Source organism: Heterodontus francisci, chromosome 3, assembly GCF_036365525.1.
Source record: "Heterodontus francisci isolate sHetFra1 chromosome 3, sHetFra1.hap1, whole genome shotgun sequence".
Classification (NCBI taxonomy): Eukaryota; Metazoa; Chordata; class Chondrichthyes; order Heterodontiformes; family Heterodontidae; genus Heterodontus; species Heterodontus francisci.
Window position 1 is genome coordinate 20,445,160 of NC_090373.1, and position 18,303 is coordinate 20,463,462.

General features: G+C 46.4%; 1 protein-coding gene across 6 annotated transcripts in view; it reads left to right on the forward strand.

The window, feature by feature from the left end:
* khdrbs2 (KH domain containing, RNA binding, signal transduction associated 2) overlaps positions 1-18,303 on the forward strand; it is a 902,011-nt gene that overhangs the window by 348,810 nt on the left and 534,898 nt on the right. For all 6 annotated transcript variants that reach the window (XR_010970474.1, XM_068020150.1, XM_068020148.1 and 3 more), the window contains one exon: positions 15,890-16,006. Coding sequence is in view for 5 of the 6 variants with exons in the window: in XM_068020150.1 (XP_067876251.1) it covers positions 15,890-16,006 (117 nt within the window). In the remaining variant the exon portion in view is untranslated. The remainder of the gene's footprint in view (positions 1-15,889; positions 16,007-18,303) is intronic.

Sequence of the window (18,303 nt, forward strand, 5' to 3'; positions counted from 1 at the left end):
TACAAGACTTCAATGAAAGGAAGCAGGGTCTGCAGTGCTTGGCAACTTTACATCAGAACAGGCTTTAATACAAAAAACATTAGCAGTCAACAGGTTTTCCTTACAATTGTGTTGATACTATGCATCATAAGGCATCTTAATTCCCAGCCAGGCATAAGCACATGTAAAAATAGGAGTAGGAGCAGGCCAAATGGCCCTTCGAGCCTGCTCTGCCATTCAATAAGATAATGGTTGATCTTTGACCTCAACTCCACTTTCCAGCCCGATTGCCATAATCCCGTGATTTCCATGGAGTCCAAGTATCTACCGATCTCAGCCTTGAATATACTCAATGACTTTGCATCCATACGCTCTGCGTTGGAGAATTCCAAAGATTCACAATCCTCTGAGTGAAGAAGTTTCTCCTCATCTCAATCCGAAATGGCTCCCTGTGCTAGACTCTCCAGCCAAGGGAAACAGCCTCTCAGTGTCTACCCTGTCAAGCCCTCTCAGAATCTTATATGTTTCAATGAGATCACCTCTCATTCCTGTAAACTCCAAAGGCACATTCTTCTCAATCTCTCTTCATAGGACAACCCTCTCAGCCCTGGAATCAATCTAGTGAACCTTTGTTGCATCTGCCTAAAGCAAGTAGGTAAGGAGACCAGAACTGTACACAGTACTCCAGGTGTGGCCTCACCAACTCTCTGTGCAATTGCCACAAGACATCCTTAGTCTTGTACTCCAAACCCCTTGCAATAAAGGTCAATGTACCATTTGCCTTCCTAATTGCTTGCTGTACCCCCAGATTAACTTTCTGTGTTTCTTGTACAACAATACCAAAATCCCTCTGAACACCAACTTTTAATAGTGTCTCACTTAAAAAAAATTCTGTTTCTCTATTCTTTCTACCAAAGTAAATAACCTCCCATTTCCCCACATTAGATTCCACTGGAAGTGGTTCTCAAATTCTGCTGCCTTGGGTCCACAGTGACAGACAATCTATCCCTTGATGCAGATCTCGATACACGAATGGGGAAAGCAGCTACCACCTTTGGCCAACTTGTGAAACGTGCACGGGATAACACCAAGCTGACTCTTAGGACCAAGCTGATGGTTCTCAGGCTTGTGTTCTCAGCACTTCGCTGTATGGCTGTGAAACATGGGCAACCAACAGCTACCAGGAAAAGGTCAATAATTTCCATCTTCACTGTCTGCCGTGCATTATGGGTATCTCCTAGCAGAGCAAGTTACAAATGCAGCAATCCTTTCAAAGGCAGAGCTCCCAAATATGTTGGCATTAATCAAACAGAGTGGATCGGACACGTCCGCAGGATGGAAGATGGTCGCATACCCAAGGACTTCCTGTATGGTGAGGTAGCCAGGGCCAGATGACCAGTGGAGTGCCAAAGCTCTGCTTCAAGATGCTTGCAAGTGTGTCATGAAGGCCCAAAATGTTGATTATTGCACCTGGGAGTCACTAGCTGGTGAAAGAGGGAAACGGCAGCACATCCTGTGGACTGATGTGCACTACCACAATGACCAGTGGCTACAGCAGCTTGGCAACAGGTGGCAACTTCAAAAATAACAACTCACAGCATCACTTGGCAGTGGCAATTGTGGCAGAACCTGCCTCTCAAAGATTGGCCTTCACTGCCATCAGTAAAGGTGCACCAAGAGAAGACACACCACCTAAATGGATTCTTTGCTGCGTGTCCATCATCTCTCGTAGATGGAAGGATGCCACTTTCTTGCCCACTCAATTAACCAATCTATATCCATTTGTAAGCTCTTTATGTCCTTCTCACAGATTACTTTCCTACCTAGCTTTGTATCATCAGCAAACTTGGATACATTACACTCAGTCCCTTCATCTAAGTCATTAATGTAGATTGTGAATAGCTGAGGCCCAAGTACTGATCTTTGCAGTACCCTAGTGCAACAGCCTGCCAACCCGAAAATGATCCATTTCTTCCTGCCCTCTGCTTCCTGTCTGTTAACCAGTCCTCTCTCCATGCTAATATATTACCCTTAAACCCAAGTCCTTATCTTTTTCAACAACCATTCATTTGGCACCTTACTGAATGCCTTTTGAAAATTCAGTTATACAATATTCACTGGTTCCCCTTAATCTGACCTACTAGTTATATCCTCAAAAAACCAATAGATTTGTCAAACACGAATACCCTTTCATAAAACCATGTTGACTCTGCCTAATCATATTATGATTTTCTAAGCGCCCTGTTACCAATTCCTTAATAATGGATTCCAGCATTTTCCCAATGACTGATGTCAGGCTAACTGGCCTATTGTTCCCCGTTTTCTCTCTCCCTTCCTTCTTGAATAGCAGTGTTACATTTGCTAACTTCCAGTTCAGTGGGACTATTCGAGAATCTAGGGATTTTTGGAAAATCACAACCACTGCATCCACTATCTTTGCTGCCACGTCTTTTAGAACCCTAGTAAGCAGGCTCTCCGGTCACAGGGATTTGTCAGCTTTCAATCCCATTAATTTCTCCAGTACTTTTTCCTTGCTGATATTAATTACTTTAAGTTTCTCACAGTTATTACACACTTAGTTCCCCACTTATCTGGTATGTATTTTGTGTCTTCTAATGTGAAGGGCTGGATTTTTGTTCCAGAGACGGCAAACAGGAACCAGGTCTGGTTTTGGGTCAGAAACCTGCCTCCAGTGGAAGCTGATTCAGATTCAGATTTTCAAATGGGGAAGCCCTTAACTGGCATGGAGATGGGTTTCCTGTCCAACTAGAGCCAGTGGGGTTGGGAATGGAGGTGAGTCAGATCAAGTGTGGGACTTGTAGACTTCCAAGGCAGCCATCACTGAGGTTGCTAGTTCTCCTGAGGGAGAGATCTGCCTTCCACAACACCAGAAGGAAGCAAGATGTCACAGGGGAGCTGCGGGCCTGGCACTAAGGGCGGGGCAAGCCCTCACTTCATCAATGCTGGTCTGAATCTAATGCTCGAGGCCATGAGGGAGAAGAGGGAGGTCCTCTTCCCAGAGAGTAGCAGCAGGACACTTCCTTGTTGTGCAGCAGGGGCACCTCTCTGTTCAGTGTTATTCCCCTCTGCCTCCTCTTCTTCTTCATCCTCTTACCTCCTGCTCCTCCCCAGATGAGCTGTCTCCTTCCAGGGCGTCACTGTCTTCAAGATCCACACTTCCCTGAAAGGCCATGTTATTTATGGAGAGTACAGCCGTCCACCACAATGACAGAGACCCTTGCAGGATTGCATTGGAGGGTGCCACCCAACTGGTCCAGGCAGCAGAACTGCATCTTCGGAGGCCCGTGGCCTACTCAATGGTAGGCCTGCTGGGCAGGTGGCATTGGCTGTATTTCCTCTGTGCCTCTGTCTCGGGCTCCCACAGTGGGGTCAGTAGCCATCTCTTTCAGAGGATGAAGGAATCATGGCAGCTGCCAGGAAAGTGAGCACACAGATGGCAGAAGCTCTTGCCGTGGCCACAGACCAGTTGGACGCTAAGTCAGTGGAAGCCCTTCCTGTTGATGGATCTCACTGCCTATTTGCTGGGTCCCTTGATGGCCACATGGATACAACAGATGATGTCCTGCACTGGGGGAATCAGCAACTGAGGCTGAACCCAAAGCCCTCTGTATCAGAGCAGGCCCATCTGTGTTAAAGTGGTGGTAGTCCTGCTTAAAATTCCATCCATGAACTGCCTGATGGCATGATAAGCTGCCGACTGTGATATGCCACCTAGGTCCACAACTGATGCCTGGAATGTGCTTATTGCATAAAAGTTCAGGGCAATGGTGACCTTTGACAGCTACAGATAAGGTGCTGCCATGGGGGCTGCGAGACTTCAGATCATTGTGGATCAGAGCAGAAAGGTCTGAGACCATTTGCCTGGACAGGCCTGGGCTCCTACAGCACTGGTGCTCTGTCATTTATAGGTAGCTGATTCTTGGGCGGTAGACCCGATGGCTCCTTCTTTCCTTTGCAGCCCCCCGCTGTGCTCTTGTGACCTCCTGCTATCCGGGAGGTTGCATCTGCTGAAGCTCATCCTAGTTTCTTTGTCTAATGTCAGAGTAGCCTGTTCCCATCTGAACCTTCTCAGCTGAGCTTTGTGAATTCAGCAGGCTTTCTCCTGCCAACCCCAGGGGACCCAATGATGCCAGTGGGCTCACGTCCCTCTCCAGGTTCCTACCACCCATCAGTGAGAAAAGCAAGTATCCCAGTTCCAGCAATAGCTACTCTCTGGCACCTTTAGAGCAGCCGAGCTTTATTTTGTACCTGTTCATTGTTTTAATCTGCCCTTCCCATAGCCCTTATGGTCCCCCGCATAGCTCGTGTCTCATAAACCTTGCTGTGTTCCAGACATGACATTTTCCCCATTCCCTTCCTTTAAAAATTCAAAACTGCTGCTGACAAGCCTGTTAATAGGCTCCTCAATGAGCAGAATAGACTTTTAATTGGAGGCGTGCAGGGTTGCCGTTCCCTGCCTCCCGGTATCCCTTTTAAAATGGCTTCGCGTTCCAGAGGTGGCGGGACCCAGTGCCGACCTCTGAGAATGCAATCTTTAAATCATGCTCGCACTTGCTGTTGCCCCTAGCGGCCTTTAAAAATCCAGTTGAAAGTATTTGTTTCATGTTTTTGCCATTTCCTTATTCCCTGGCTTATTCAGCTGGCCTCAGACACCAGAAACATCAGAGGAATGTATGATGGCATTAAGAGAGCTCTTGTGCCAACCATCAAGAAGGTCGCCCCCCTCAAATCTAAATCGGGGGACATAATCACTGACCAACACAAACAAATGGACCGCTGGGTTGAGCACTACCTAGAACTGTACTCCAGGGAGAATGCTGTCACTGAGACTGCCCTCAATGCAGCCCAGCTTTTACCAGTCATGGACGAGCTGGACATACAGCCAACAAAATCGGAACTCAGTGATGTCATTGATTCTCTAGCCAGCGGAAAAGCCCCTGGGAAGGACAGCATTACCCCTGAAATAATCAAGAGTGCCAAGCCTGCTATACTCTCAGCACTACATGAACTGCTATGCCTGTGCTGGGACGAGGGAGCAGTACCTCAGGACATGCGCGATGCCAATATCATCACCCTCTATAAAAACAAAGGTGACCGCGGTGACAGCAACAACTACCGTGGAATCTCCCTGCTCAGCATAGTGGGGAAAGTCTTTGCTCAAGTCGCTCTAAACAGGCTCCAGAAGCTGGCCGAGCGCGTCTACCCTGAGGCACAATGTGGCTTTCGTGCAGAGAGATCAACCGTTGACATGCTGTTCTCCCTTCGTCAGATACAGGAGAAATGCCACGAACAACAGATGCCCCTCTACACTGCTTTCATTGATCTCACCAAAGCCTATGACCTCGTCAGCAGATGTGGTCTCTTCAGACTACTAGAAAAGATTGGATGTCCACCAAAGCTACTAAGTATCATCACCTCATTCCATGACAATATGAAAGGCACAATTCAACATGGTGGCTCCTCATCAGACCCTTTTCCTATCCTGAGTGGCGTGAAACAGGGCTGTGTTCTCGCACCCACACTTTTTGGGATTTTCTTCTCCTTGCTGCTTTCACATGCGTTCAAGTCCTCTGAAGAAGGAATTTTCCTCCACACAAGATCAGGGGGCAGGTTGTTCAACCTTGCCCGTCTAAGAGCGAAGTCCAAAGTACGGAAAGTCCTCATCAGGGAACTCCTCTTTGCTGACGATGCTGCTTTAACATCTCACATTGAAGAGTGCCTGCAGAGTCTCATCGACAGGTTTGCGGCTGCCTGCAATTAATTTGGCCTAACCATCAGCCTCAAGAAAACGAACATCATGGGGCAGGACGTCAGAAATGCTCCATCCATCAATATTGGCGACCACGCTCTGGAAGTGGTTCAAGAGTTCACCTACCTAGGCTCAACTATCACCAGTAACCTGTCTCTAGATGCAGAAATCAACAAGTGCATGGGAAAGGCTTCCACTGCTATGTCCAGACTGGCCAAGAGAGTGTGGGAAAATGGCGCACTGACACGGAACACAAAAGTCCGCGTGTATCAAGCCTGTGTCCTCAGTGCCTTGTTCTATGGCAGCGAGGCCTGGACAACGTATGTCAGCCAAGAGCGACGTCTCAATTCATTCCATCTGCGCTGCCTCCGGAGAATACTTGGCATCAGGTGGCAGGACCGTATCTCCAACACAGAGGTCCTCGAGGCGGCCAACAACCCCAGCTTATACACACTACTGAGTCAGCGGCGTTTGAGATGGCTTGGTCATGTGAGCCGCATGGAAGATGGCAGAATCCCCAAAGACACATTGTACAGCGAGCTCGTCACTGGTATCAGACCCACCGGCCGTCCATGTCTCCGCTATAAAGATGTCTGCAAACGCGACATGAAGTCCTGCGACATTGATCACAAGTCGTGGGAGTCAGTTGCCAGCATTCGCCAGAGCTGGCGGGCAGCCATAAAGGCAGGGCTAAAATGTGGCGAGTCGAAGAGACTTAGCAGTTGGCAGGAAAAAAGACAGAGGTGCAAGGGGAGAGCCAACTGTGTAACAGCCCCGACAAACAAATTTTTCTGCAGCACCTGTGGAAGAGCCTGTCACTCTAGAATTGGCCTTTACAGCCACTCCAGTCGCTGCTCCACAAACCACTGACCACCTCCAGGTGCTTACCCATTGTCTCTCGAGATAAGGAGGCCAAAGAAGAAATTCCCCATTATAAAATCTCCTATATCAGCCTGTAAGGGACCCACATTTACTTTTGCTACTCTCTTCCTTTTTAGATACAGTTTTTTTATATTCCTTGCTAGTTTACTCTAATATTCTATTTTCTCCTTTATCAAGTTTTTGCTCATCCTTTGCTGGTATCTAAAACTCTTCCAGTCCTCAGGCTTACTACTATTCTTACATACAAACAATCGAACTAGGAGCAGGAGTAGGCCATTCGGCCCATTGAGCCTGCTCCACCATTCTCTAAGATCATAGCTGATCTGTTTGTGGACTCAACTCCACTTTCCTGCCTACCCCTGATGCCCTTTGAATCCCTTGTTTGTCAAGAATCTGTCTACCTCAGCCTTAAAAACATTCAATGGTCCTGCCTCCACTGCTGTCTGGGGAAGAGAGTTCCACAGACATACGACCCTCTGAGAAAAGATTTCTCCTCATCTCTTTCTTAAAAGGGAGACCCCTTATTTTTAAACTGTGCCCTTTAGTTTTAGTCTCTCCCACAAAGAGAAATATCCTTTCAACATCTACCCTGTCCAGTTTCCTCAGGATCTTATATCTTGCAATAAAATCTCCTCTCATCCTTCTAAACTCCAACCTCTCCAACCTTTATAAGATAACCCTTTCATCCCAGGAATCAGTTGAGTAAACCTTCTTTGAACTGCTTCCCAATGCAATTATATCCTTTCTTAAGTAAGGAGACCGAAACGATACAAGTACTCTAGATGTGGTCTCACCGACGCCCTGTACAGCCGTAACAAATCTCTACTTTTATATTCCATTCCCCTTACAATAAACAACAACATTACATTTGCCTTCTCAATCACTTGCTGTATCTGCATACTAACTTTTTGTGTTTCGTGAACTAGGACACCCAGATCCCTCTGCATCTCAGGGTTTGGCAATCTCTCTTCAATTAAATAATATGTTGCCTTTCTATTTTTCCAGCCAAACTGGATAAGTTCACACTTCCTCACATTATACTTCCTCCGCCAACTCTTTGCCCTCTCACTTAACCTACCTATACTCCTTATGTCCTCTTCACAACTTACTCTCCTACCTATCTCTGTGTCATCAGCAAATTTAGCAACCATATATTCTGTCCATCCAAGTCATTGATATAGATTATAAATAGGGTAGGCAGTGGCGTAGTGGTATTACCGCTGGACTAGTAACCCAGAGACCCAGGGTATTTCTCTGGGGACATGGGTTCGAATCCCACCACAGCAGAAGGTGGAATTTGAATTTAATTAATAAATCTGGAATTAAAAGCTAGTCTAATGATGGCCATGAAACCATTGTTGATTGTTGTAAAAACTCATCTGGTTCACTAATGTCCTTTAGGGAAGGAAATCTGCTGTCCTTACCTGGTCTGGCCTACATGTGACTCCAGACGCACATCAATGTGGTTAACTCTTACATGCCCTCTGAAATGGCCTAGCAAGCCACTCAGTTGTATCTAACCGCTACAAAGTCAATAAAAAGGAATGAAACCGGAAGGACCACCCGGCATCGACCTAGGCACCAGAAACAACAACGGCAAACCCAGTCCTGTCGACCCTGCAAAGTCCTCCTTACTAACATCTGGGGGCTTGTGCCAAAGTTGGGAGAGCTGTCCCACAGACTAGTCAAGCAACAGCCTGACATAGTCATATTCACGGAATCATACCTTACAGACAATGTCCCAGACACTGCCATCACCATCCCCGGGTATGTCCTGTCCCACCGGCAGGACAGACCCACCAGAGGTGGTGGCACAGTGGTATACAGTAGGGAGAGAGTTGCCCTGGGAGTCCTCAACATCGACTCCGGACCTCATGAAGTCTCATGACATCAGGTCAAACATGGGCAAGGTAACCTCCTACTGATTACCACCTACCGCCCTCCCTCAGCTGATGACTCAGTACTCCTCCATGTTGAACACCACTTACAGGAAGCACTGAGGGTGGCAAGGGCACAAAATGTACTCTGGGTGGGGGACTTCAATGTCCATCACCAAGACTGGCTCAGTAGCTCCACTACTGACCGAGCTGGCCGAGTCCTAAAGGACATAACTGCTAGACTGGGTCTGCGGCAGGTGGTGGGGGAACCAACACGAGGGAAAAACATACTTGACCTCATCCTCACCAATCTGCCTGCCGCAGATGCTTCTGTCCATGACTGTATTGGTAGGAGTGACCACCGCGCAGTCCTTGTGGAGACGAAGTCCAGTCTTCACAGTGAGGATACCGTCCATCGTGTTGTGTGGCACCATCACCGTGCTAAATGGGATAGATTTCGAGCAGATCTAGCAATGCAAAACTGGGCATCCATGAGGCGCTGTGGGCCATCAGCAGCAGCAGAATTGTACTCAACCACAATCTGTAACCTCATGGCCCGGCATATCCCCCACTCTACCATTACCATCAAGCCAGGAGACCAACCCTGGTTCAATGAAGAGTGCAGGAGGGCATGCCAGGAGCAGCACCAGGCATTCATCAAAATGAGGTGTCAACCTGTTGAAGCTACAACACAGGACTACTTGCATGCCAAACTGCGTAAGCAGCATGCGATAGACGGAGCTAAGTGATCCCATAACCAACGGATCAGATCTGAGCTCTGCAGTCCTGCCACATCCAGCTGTGAATGGTGGTGGACAATTAAACAACTAACTGGAGGAGGCGGCTCCACAAATATCCCCATCCTCAATGATGGGGGAGCCCAGCACATCAGTGCGAAAGATAAGGCTGAAGCATTTGCAACAATCTTCAGCCAGAAGTGCCGAGTTGATGATCCATCTCGGCCTCCTCCTGAAGTCCCCAGCATCACAGATGCCAGACTTCAGCCAATTTGATTCACTCCGCGTGATATCAAGAAACGACTGAAGGCACTGGATACTGCAAAAGCTATGGGCCCTGACAATATTCCGGCAATAGTACTGAAGATGTGTGCTCCAGAGCTTGCCGCACCCCCAGCCAACCTATTCCAGTCCAGCTACAACACTGGCATCTACCCTGCAATGTGGAAAATTGCCCAGGTATATCCTGTACACCAAAAGCAGGACAAGTCCAACCCGGCCAATTACCGCCCCATCAGCCTACTCTTAATCATCAGTAAAGTGATGGAAGGTGTCATCAACAGTGCCATCAAGTGGCACTTGCTTAGCAATAACCTGCTCAGTGACGCTCAGTTTGGGTTCCGCCAGGGCCACTCAGCTCCTGACCTCATTACAGCCTTGGTTCAAACATGGACAAAAGAGCTGAACTCAAGAGGTGAGGTGAGAGTGACTGCCCTTGACATCAAGGCAGCATTTGACTGAGTATGGCATCAAGGAGCCCTAGCAAAACTGAGGTCAATGGGAATCAGGGGGAAAACCCTCCGCTGGCTGGAGTCATACCTAGCACAAGGGAAGATGGTTGTGGTTGTTGGAGGTCAATCATCTGAGCTCCAGGACATCACTGCAGGAGTTCCTCAGGGTAGTGTCCTGGGCCCAAACATCTTCAGCTGCTTCATCAATGACCTTCCTTCAATCATAAGGTCAGAAGTGGTGATGTTCGCTGATGATTGCACAATGTTCAGCAACATTCGTGACTCCTCAGATACTGAAGCAGACCGTATAGAAATGCAGCAAGACCTGGACAACATCCAGGCTTGGGCTGATAAGTGGCAAGCAATGACCATCTCCAACAAGAAAGAATCTAACCATCTCCCCTTGACATTCAACGGCATTACCATCGCTGAATCCCCCACTATCAACATCCAAGGGGCTACCATTGACCAGAAACTGAACTGGAGTAGCCATATAAATACCGTGGCTACAAGAGCAGGCCAGAGGCTGGGAATCCTGAGGCGTGTAACTCACCTCCTGACTCCCCAAACTCTGTCCACCATCTACAAGGCACAAGTCAGGAGTGTGATGGAATACTCTCCACTTTTCTAGATGGGTGCAGCTCCAACAACACTCAAGAAGCTCGACACCATCTAGGACAAAGCAGCCCATTTGATTGGCACCCCATCTACAAACATTCACTCCCTCCACCACCGACGCACAGTGGCAGCAGTGTGTACCATCTACAAGATGCACTGCAGCAACTCACCAAGGCTCCTTAGACAGCACCTTCCAAACCCGCGACCTCTACCAACTAGAAGGACAAGGGCAGCAAATACATGGGAACACCACCACCTGTAAGTTCCCTTCCAAGTCACACACCATCCTGACTTGGAACTATATCGCCATTCCTTCACTGTCGCTGGGTCAAAATCCTGGAACTCCCTTCCTAACAGCACTGTGGGTGTACCTACCCCACATGGACTGCAGCAGTTCAAGAAGGCAGCTCACCACCACCTTTGCAAGTGCAATTAGGGATGGGCAATAAATGCTGGCCAAACCAGCGACGCCCACATCCCATGAATGAATAAAAAAAAAAGACCCCAGCACTAACCCCTGTGGCACTCCACTAGTTACAGCTTGTCAACTTGAAAAAGACCCATTTTTGCCTACTCTCTATTTCCTGTTAGCTAACCAATCCATGCTCGTATGTTACCCCCTACACCATGGGCTCTTATTTTGTTTAGTAACCTTTGATGTGGCAGCTTGTCAAATGCCTTCTGGAAATCCAAGTACACCACATCCACAGTTTCCCCTTTATCCACGGTGCTTGTTTCTTCCTCAAAGAACTCTAATAAATTAGTCAAACACGATTTATCTTTCACAAAATCATGTTGACTCTGATTCTTGATAATATTATAAGCCTCTTCTTTTAATCTTATACCATCCCAGATTGCAATGGGCTGTATTAATTTGTACGTGGAAGTCGATTGCAAGTGGCTACTGACCTGACACTACCCTTACTCAGATTAATTCCTTGCAAACTGACAGCTAGTCTGAGAAAGGGGACATAAAGGCAAAGGAAATGCAAACATGAAATCAGAAAGAAAACGCAGAGAGGCAGCTGTAAAGCTAAAAGGAGTAAAATGGAATGTGAACACTGAGGAAGTCAGGGCTCTGCACTTTTCCCAGAATAAGTGATATGGAGCAATTATACATAAGAACATAAAAAATAGCAGCAGGAGTAGGCCATTTGGCCCTTCAAGCCTGCCCTGCCATTCAATAAGATCATGGCTGATATATACGTCCCAAATGTTCTCAGTTCTTGTTCAAGCTAGTGTCCCTAGTCCCAATTAAAACACCGCATAAAATGTTGTGAAAGATGTCTTCTGTGCTTGCACAATGTTTCATCACATGTGAAGGAGAAGTAATGCTCGATGCATTATCGAAGATCTAAGGGCGGTCTGAAAAATGAAGAATTGGTGAGCTCTTGAGGTGCAGCGTGAGCAGTGCAAATAGGTTAAAAATGCACACCCTCTGTGCAAAACATGCACAAGGCGGCAACTATATGGACAATGAAGAACCTTCTAAAACCAAATGCAATAAGGAAATAGTATCAGAAACTAACATTTAGTAATGAACATTCAAGATCCAGCCAGATTTTTGTTATTCATTCATGGGATGTGGGCATCACTGGCTCGGCCAGCATTTATTGTCCATCCCTAATTGCCCTTGAGAAGGTGGTGGTGAGCTGCCTTCTTGAACCACTACAGTCCATGTGAGGTGGGTACACCCACAGTGCTGTTAGGAAGGGAGTTCCAGGATTTTGAGCCAGCGACAGTGAAGGAACGGCGATATAGTTCCAAGTCAGGATGGTGTGTGACTTGGACAGGAACTTGCAGGTGGTGGTGTTTCCATGCATCTGCTGCTCTTGTCCTTCGAGGTGGTAGAGGTCGCGGGTTTGGAAGGTGTGACTGAAGTTCTCACAATGCTGAGAAATAGCTGCTAATGAGGTTTTTTGAAGTTGACTTGCATCAATGAACCACTTGTGCTGTGAAACAATGTCATAAATGTTGGCCGGGATGTTACGGGCCCCCCGGAGGTGGAGATGGGGCGGGGATGGGGTTGGTGGTGGTGGGCAAGGGGAATCGTGATGGGGGCAGGGGCGCCGGTGGACCCATTGCCTCCCTGTTGCCCAGTGATCTTCCAGGGGATGGGATAGGCCAACGACGGTCTTTAAATTGAGGCCCTTAAGTGGCCAATTAAGTGCCTCTTCCCACCATCGCTGGGATATTACCTGTGGTGGGGGGGGCATCTGCTGCACAGGGAGGACGCCTTGTAATACGAGGTGCCCTCCCTGCAGGCTTGGGGAGGGGGGGGTCCCTCCTTCGTGGGCAATTTGTGGCCCACAGAGGACTCCCACCGGGAACAACTTTTCCCCTGGGACCACCCTCCCCCTGGACTGAAAGACCACACCTCCATCCCCCCTCGCTGGGGCCTTCTAGACTGACCCTGGTGACCCTGCCTCAGCCCTACCTTGGTTCCTGTGCTCCACCACTGCGCCTGGTTCCAAGGCCTTTGTAGTACTGGCAGTGGCCACTGCTCCCAGTGGGGTGGGGTCCATGACCCTTTATATTCAAAAAGACTGGAGATTTGCTCCAGGGGAGCACGAAAAGGCTGAGGTGGGGTTCCCACGCCTTTTTGGCCCATCGCCAGGAGCCCTGCCTCCAGCACAAAATCTAGCCCATTATGTCTGGCCGTCCCACAGGCATTCCAATGCAGTACTGAAGGAATACTGCAATGTCACAGGTGATGTCTTTTAGATGAAATGTTAAACTGAGGCCTCGTCTGCCCTCCCAGGTGGATGTAAGTGATCCTATGACACTATTTAAAGGAAGAACAGGGGAGTTCTCCGCAATGTCCAGGCTAATATTTATGTCTTCTGAACAAACATAAACTAAAACAGATTATCTAGTGACTGCCATGTTGCTGTTTGTGGCTTCTTGCTGTGCACACATTGGCTGCTGCATTTCTTAAATCACAACAGTGACTACACTTCAAAGTACTTAATTGGTTGCAAAGTGCTTTGGGATGTCCTGAGGTTGTGAAAGGAGCTGTATAAATACAAGTCTTTCTTTTTTTAAAGGAACATAGAGCTAACCTGTCATGACTTGCAGGAACTTTAAGAAGCACTGTCCATAGCAGCCCCCAAAAAATTTTGATCCCTGTTCTGGATCCAAAGACGAAAACTGTGGTGGGTTTACGTCACATGCAGCTACTTCTTTACAATGAATCAGGGCTACTCTCAGCAGAGTCCAAGTGGGGCTCACTCCTTTAGTATCAGTATATTTAACACTAGCCAAAACTCCATCATTTACTCAGCAGCACTTAGACCTGTTTTACCTGGTGACCAGTGTACAAAAGTGGCCCAGAAAACCTCACAATATATCTCTCCTGCACATGAACTGCTCCAGTCAGGCACAAACAAGATAAATTACATATTTTGTGGGCCTTTTTACAGGTCCCATGATTCAGTTAATAATTACAGGACCATGTAGGGATACATGGGCAGGCATCCAAAATGCTGACTACTCGTTCAAAATGTAAGGCTTGGTGACACTGATGATGGTGTTTATTTCATTCACTATTAGGTCTTTCCATGGTCTGATATCCCTCCCTATCTCTGTTAAAGGTGCTCTATAAATTCAAGTTGTTGTTGTTGGATAACATTTTAATAACCTTCCCCCCCCCATGCTCTTATATTGATTAAACACTCCCCTTGATTTGTATTCATGTTAATAATCCACCAACAAATGAAAAGAATCATTCATTATCTAATCCTAGTTATAGGAACCTAGGAGTTGCTGGGTAAAAACATTCAGATCATCCAGTTCACCTTCTACCATCCTGGAGGTTGCATGCTACAACAATAATGGATTTGTTTACTAATCATGGCAGTCAATCTCTATCAATTCGATTACGGCAGACCCAGACATTGTCTGAAGAAAGCCCCGATGATAGAAAGCTTTGGCAACCCTGGGTTCAAAGTCACTTGTTCTTCTCAAGCATGCTGCACTTGCTGTAGTGTGTGTGAATGTCTGTGTGGCTCAGTGGGTAGCACTGATCACCACTGAGTCGGAATGGTTGTTGTTTTGTGTAATCTAGGCTGGCAATGGAGTGCTGCACTGTCCTGTGGATGAGACAGTAAACTGAGATTTCCATGGCATTATTTCAAAGAAAAGCTGGGGAGAGGTCCTGGCCAGTTTTTCTCCTTCAACCAACATGACTAAAAACACGTGGTGGTCATGATCACAGATAAGACAATCCAAGAAAAGATAATCCAAGTTCTGTTTTTCTTTACACTTACCACTGGTTATGCTGCAAATGACTCTCTTGCACTGTTGTGAGATTGCATGTAGGTCAAGTGCTTTCGCACTGAGGAAGGAAGGGGTAGTTGTCCCCAGGTCATTGTCACATGTACACTAGCAGCCATTCATATCATCACTGCTCAAGCATCTGATCTCTTGAGCACAATAGGCTCAAACACCAGGGTGCATATAACTTAAGATTAAAAAGGATTTCTTTTCTCCTCTCAGAAGAAAATGGGATCTGAAGGAGTATCCCTGGTAACCCTTTCAAGTTACCCAATGCTCAGTGAGTAAATGTGCTGAGAGATGTAGCACTAAGCTTTCCATAGCTAGAAGATCCCCATTTTCATCCCTGATCTGTGTTGACAACCGATCTCTGGCCAGGCAGCAGTATAGATGGTATAATGGACCTCAGTGACCCCCCTGGAATAAGGAGGGATTGGAGGTCAGGGGAGGAAACCAGCCAGAAATTCCAGCAGCTAATTGCTTCCCAAGTGACTTCTGCTGGAAAATTAATTAGGTGACATGCAAGAGATTGGCCTCAACAGTGATGCTCCCTATGGTTGGTCAACGCTTGCCAACAGGCATGGGGACCTTCACATGAAGAATGGTGACTAATTAAGGCACCAGACAAGAGCCAAAGCATGTGGAAAGATAGCCTCGCCTGTGAGCCACTCACTTGGGATTAGGGGGACAGGCAATGAAAAATGGGGTGATAAAACTGCAGTAAAACATCAATTAGAATTTCCTGCCTAATAGCACTGTGGGACATTCACCACATGGACGGCAGAGATTCAAGAAGGCAGTTCACCTCCACCTTGTTGTGGACAATTAGAAATAGGCAATAAATGCTGGCTTTGCCAGCGACACCCACATTCCGGGAATGAATAAATAAAGAAAATCTAGAGTGAATGTGACTAGTTTTGTAGATGGTGTAAATTGCTGTTCAAATTTCTGTGTTTTGTAGTGAAGACCTGTCAATGCGTGAAAACAGACTTTTCAACTGGACTATTTCTCTTTCCACAGTTCAATTTTGTGGGGAAATTGCTCGGGCCACGAGGTAACTCTCTAAAGAGGTTACAAGAAGAAACAGGTGCAAAAATGTCGATCTTGGGGAAAGGATCAATGAGAGACAAAGCCAAGGTAAGGACATCCAGAATGGTAACTCATGGTGATGGATGTTTGTGAATGTGACCATTGTTTTCCAAAATGCATCAATTTTTTTTATCATGTTAAGATTTTCTGAGGTTCAATTAGGAGAATGTAGGAAAACTATCCTATTTCCAGGGGGAAAAGTTCTGTATTTTAATAATGTTATTATGATGCCACCACCATGCTGAAGTTCAGTAACTAAGATGTCAAAAATGACTTGGATACGAAAAGGAGTCTTTACACATTTGTTTAATGCTGTTTAAAAAGATCTTCTAAAACGACTCGAGTTTCCAAAAAGAAAAATCAGCCTTCAGTTCTGTTAATAATTGAAATCCAACAGTGTAACTCATCACGATTATATATCCTATGAAATGTTTTTATACAACACAAGAAATTGGATTCAGGATAAATCCATAAATAGCGATATCACAGCAGAGTGAAAGGAGTGATTCAGTAGTTCAACGTTCCCAGTTGGAAGTGCCATTGGCACACATCGCAGCTCAGGAAATTGCGAGCTCCGGGTCTGTGATCAGCCGAGCTAAGCTGCTTTTATGAATGCTGCTCCCTGCTGGGAGCTCCAAATCACAGAGACATCCTTGTAATACTTTTCCATGGACTTTGTTTGACACTGTGTTAATATTCCTGAGAATTTTGAGAAACAAAAATACCTCTTGTACTTTTACAAATTTACAACATTTGTGTAGGTTAGAATTTCATACAGAGCAACATGCACCAGGGATTAAGTAAAAGGTTATAAGGCATGACATTCATACAGAATATAAGCTCCACTCTAATGGTTCAGCGTACCACCATTAATGTGTCAGCCAGAACTCCGCACTCTTGCCTTTGGGTTCAAGTCCCACTCCAGAGACTTGAGCATGTAATCCAGGCTGAAGCTTCCAATGCAAGTACTGAGGGAGTCCTGCACTGTTGAAGCTCAGACATTAAACCCACAGAGAAGGAGTCTGCGTAAAGCATGCACAGTGGTATGAGCCCAGAAAATCAGTCAAGGTTAGGGATGCACTCTTTAGGTGGGTGGAATTCCCACCCTGCCAAACATGTAGCAGAATTATGTAGTTTACTCTGTGAACACTGAGTACTAACTTGCGCCCTTAAGACAAGTCTAAAAGCTTTGGAATGCATGATCGCAGAAAAGGAATCGGGGTCTGTGCTGATGGCATGGAAACTCAACCACCTTCAGTGCATGTCAGAAAATCCTGGCCATGTGCCCATGATTTTCCAGTATATGCTGGCATGAGTGTGGGTCTAAGTCAGCAGCATCTCTTCTGGGAATTGCCTCAATTAATGTAAATTAATATAAGCACACCCCTATGTTCACTGGTCCAACAACACCTCGATTGAACATTTTTCATTGTATAGCTTTGCTCCTCCCTATCTCTGTAACCTGTGCATCATCACTCCCTTCGCCCCCACCATCAAGGGACCACACCTACAACCATTTAGGTCCTAAGCTCTGGAATTCCCTCCCTAAACCTCTCTGCCTCTCCACCTTTCTCCTCCAGACACTCCTTAAAACCTACCGCTTTGACCAAGTATTTGGTCACTTGTCCTTATGTCTCCTTCTTTAGCTTGGTATCAATTTGTGTTTGATTACACTTCTGTGAAGTGCCTTGGGATGTTTTACTACTTTAGAGGCGCTATATAAATGCAAGCCGTTGTTATCGGCTGGAATCTGATATGTTTCATCATTTGGTGGTTTTGAGTGCCAGATGTGATTTAATAGGGCAAAGTAAACTAGTAATTTCCGGAGCTTGTATTTTTACATTGTGTTTGCTGCAATGATTTTCTGCTTTACTGTTTTCCTGCACTTAATTGAATTTTTGGAACAATTCATAGGATATTACCTTGTTAAAAATTGGTGTGGTGCTACCCTTTTAACTCTGGACCAATCGGGTATGTGTTTCAACACTGAAATGTTATTAGAAAGTCTTCACTGGGGCTTTCTTGAAGACTTAGAGAGGAAGTGCATCCTTTAGTTTGGACCAAGAAGGTCACAAGCAGATCTCATCCTCAACAGAAGTTGAGGCACCGCAATTGTCTATCTATACATACGAACATATGAATTAGGAGCAGGAGTAGGCCACTTGGCCCTTCGCGCTTGCTCCGCCATTCAATAAGCTCATGGCTGAACTGATTACTCTACATTTCCACCTACCCCCGATAACCTTCCACACCCTTGCGTATCAAGAATCTATCTACAAAAACAAGAAATGCTGGAATCGCTCAGCAGGTCTGGCAGCATCTGTGGAAAGAGAAGCAGAGTTAAC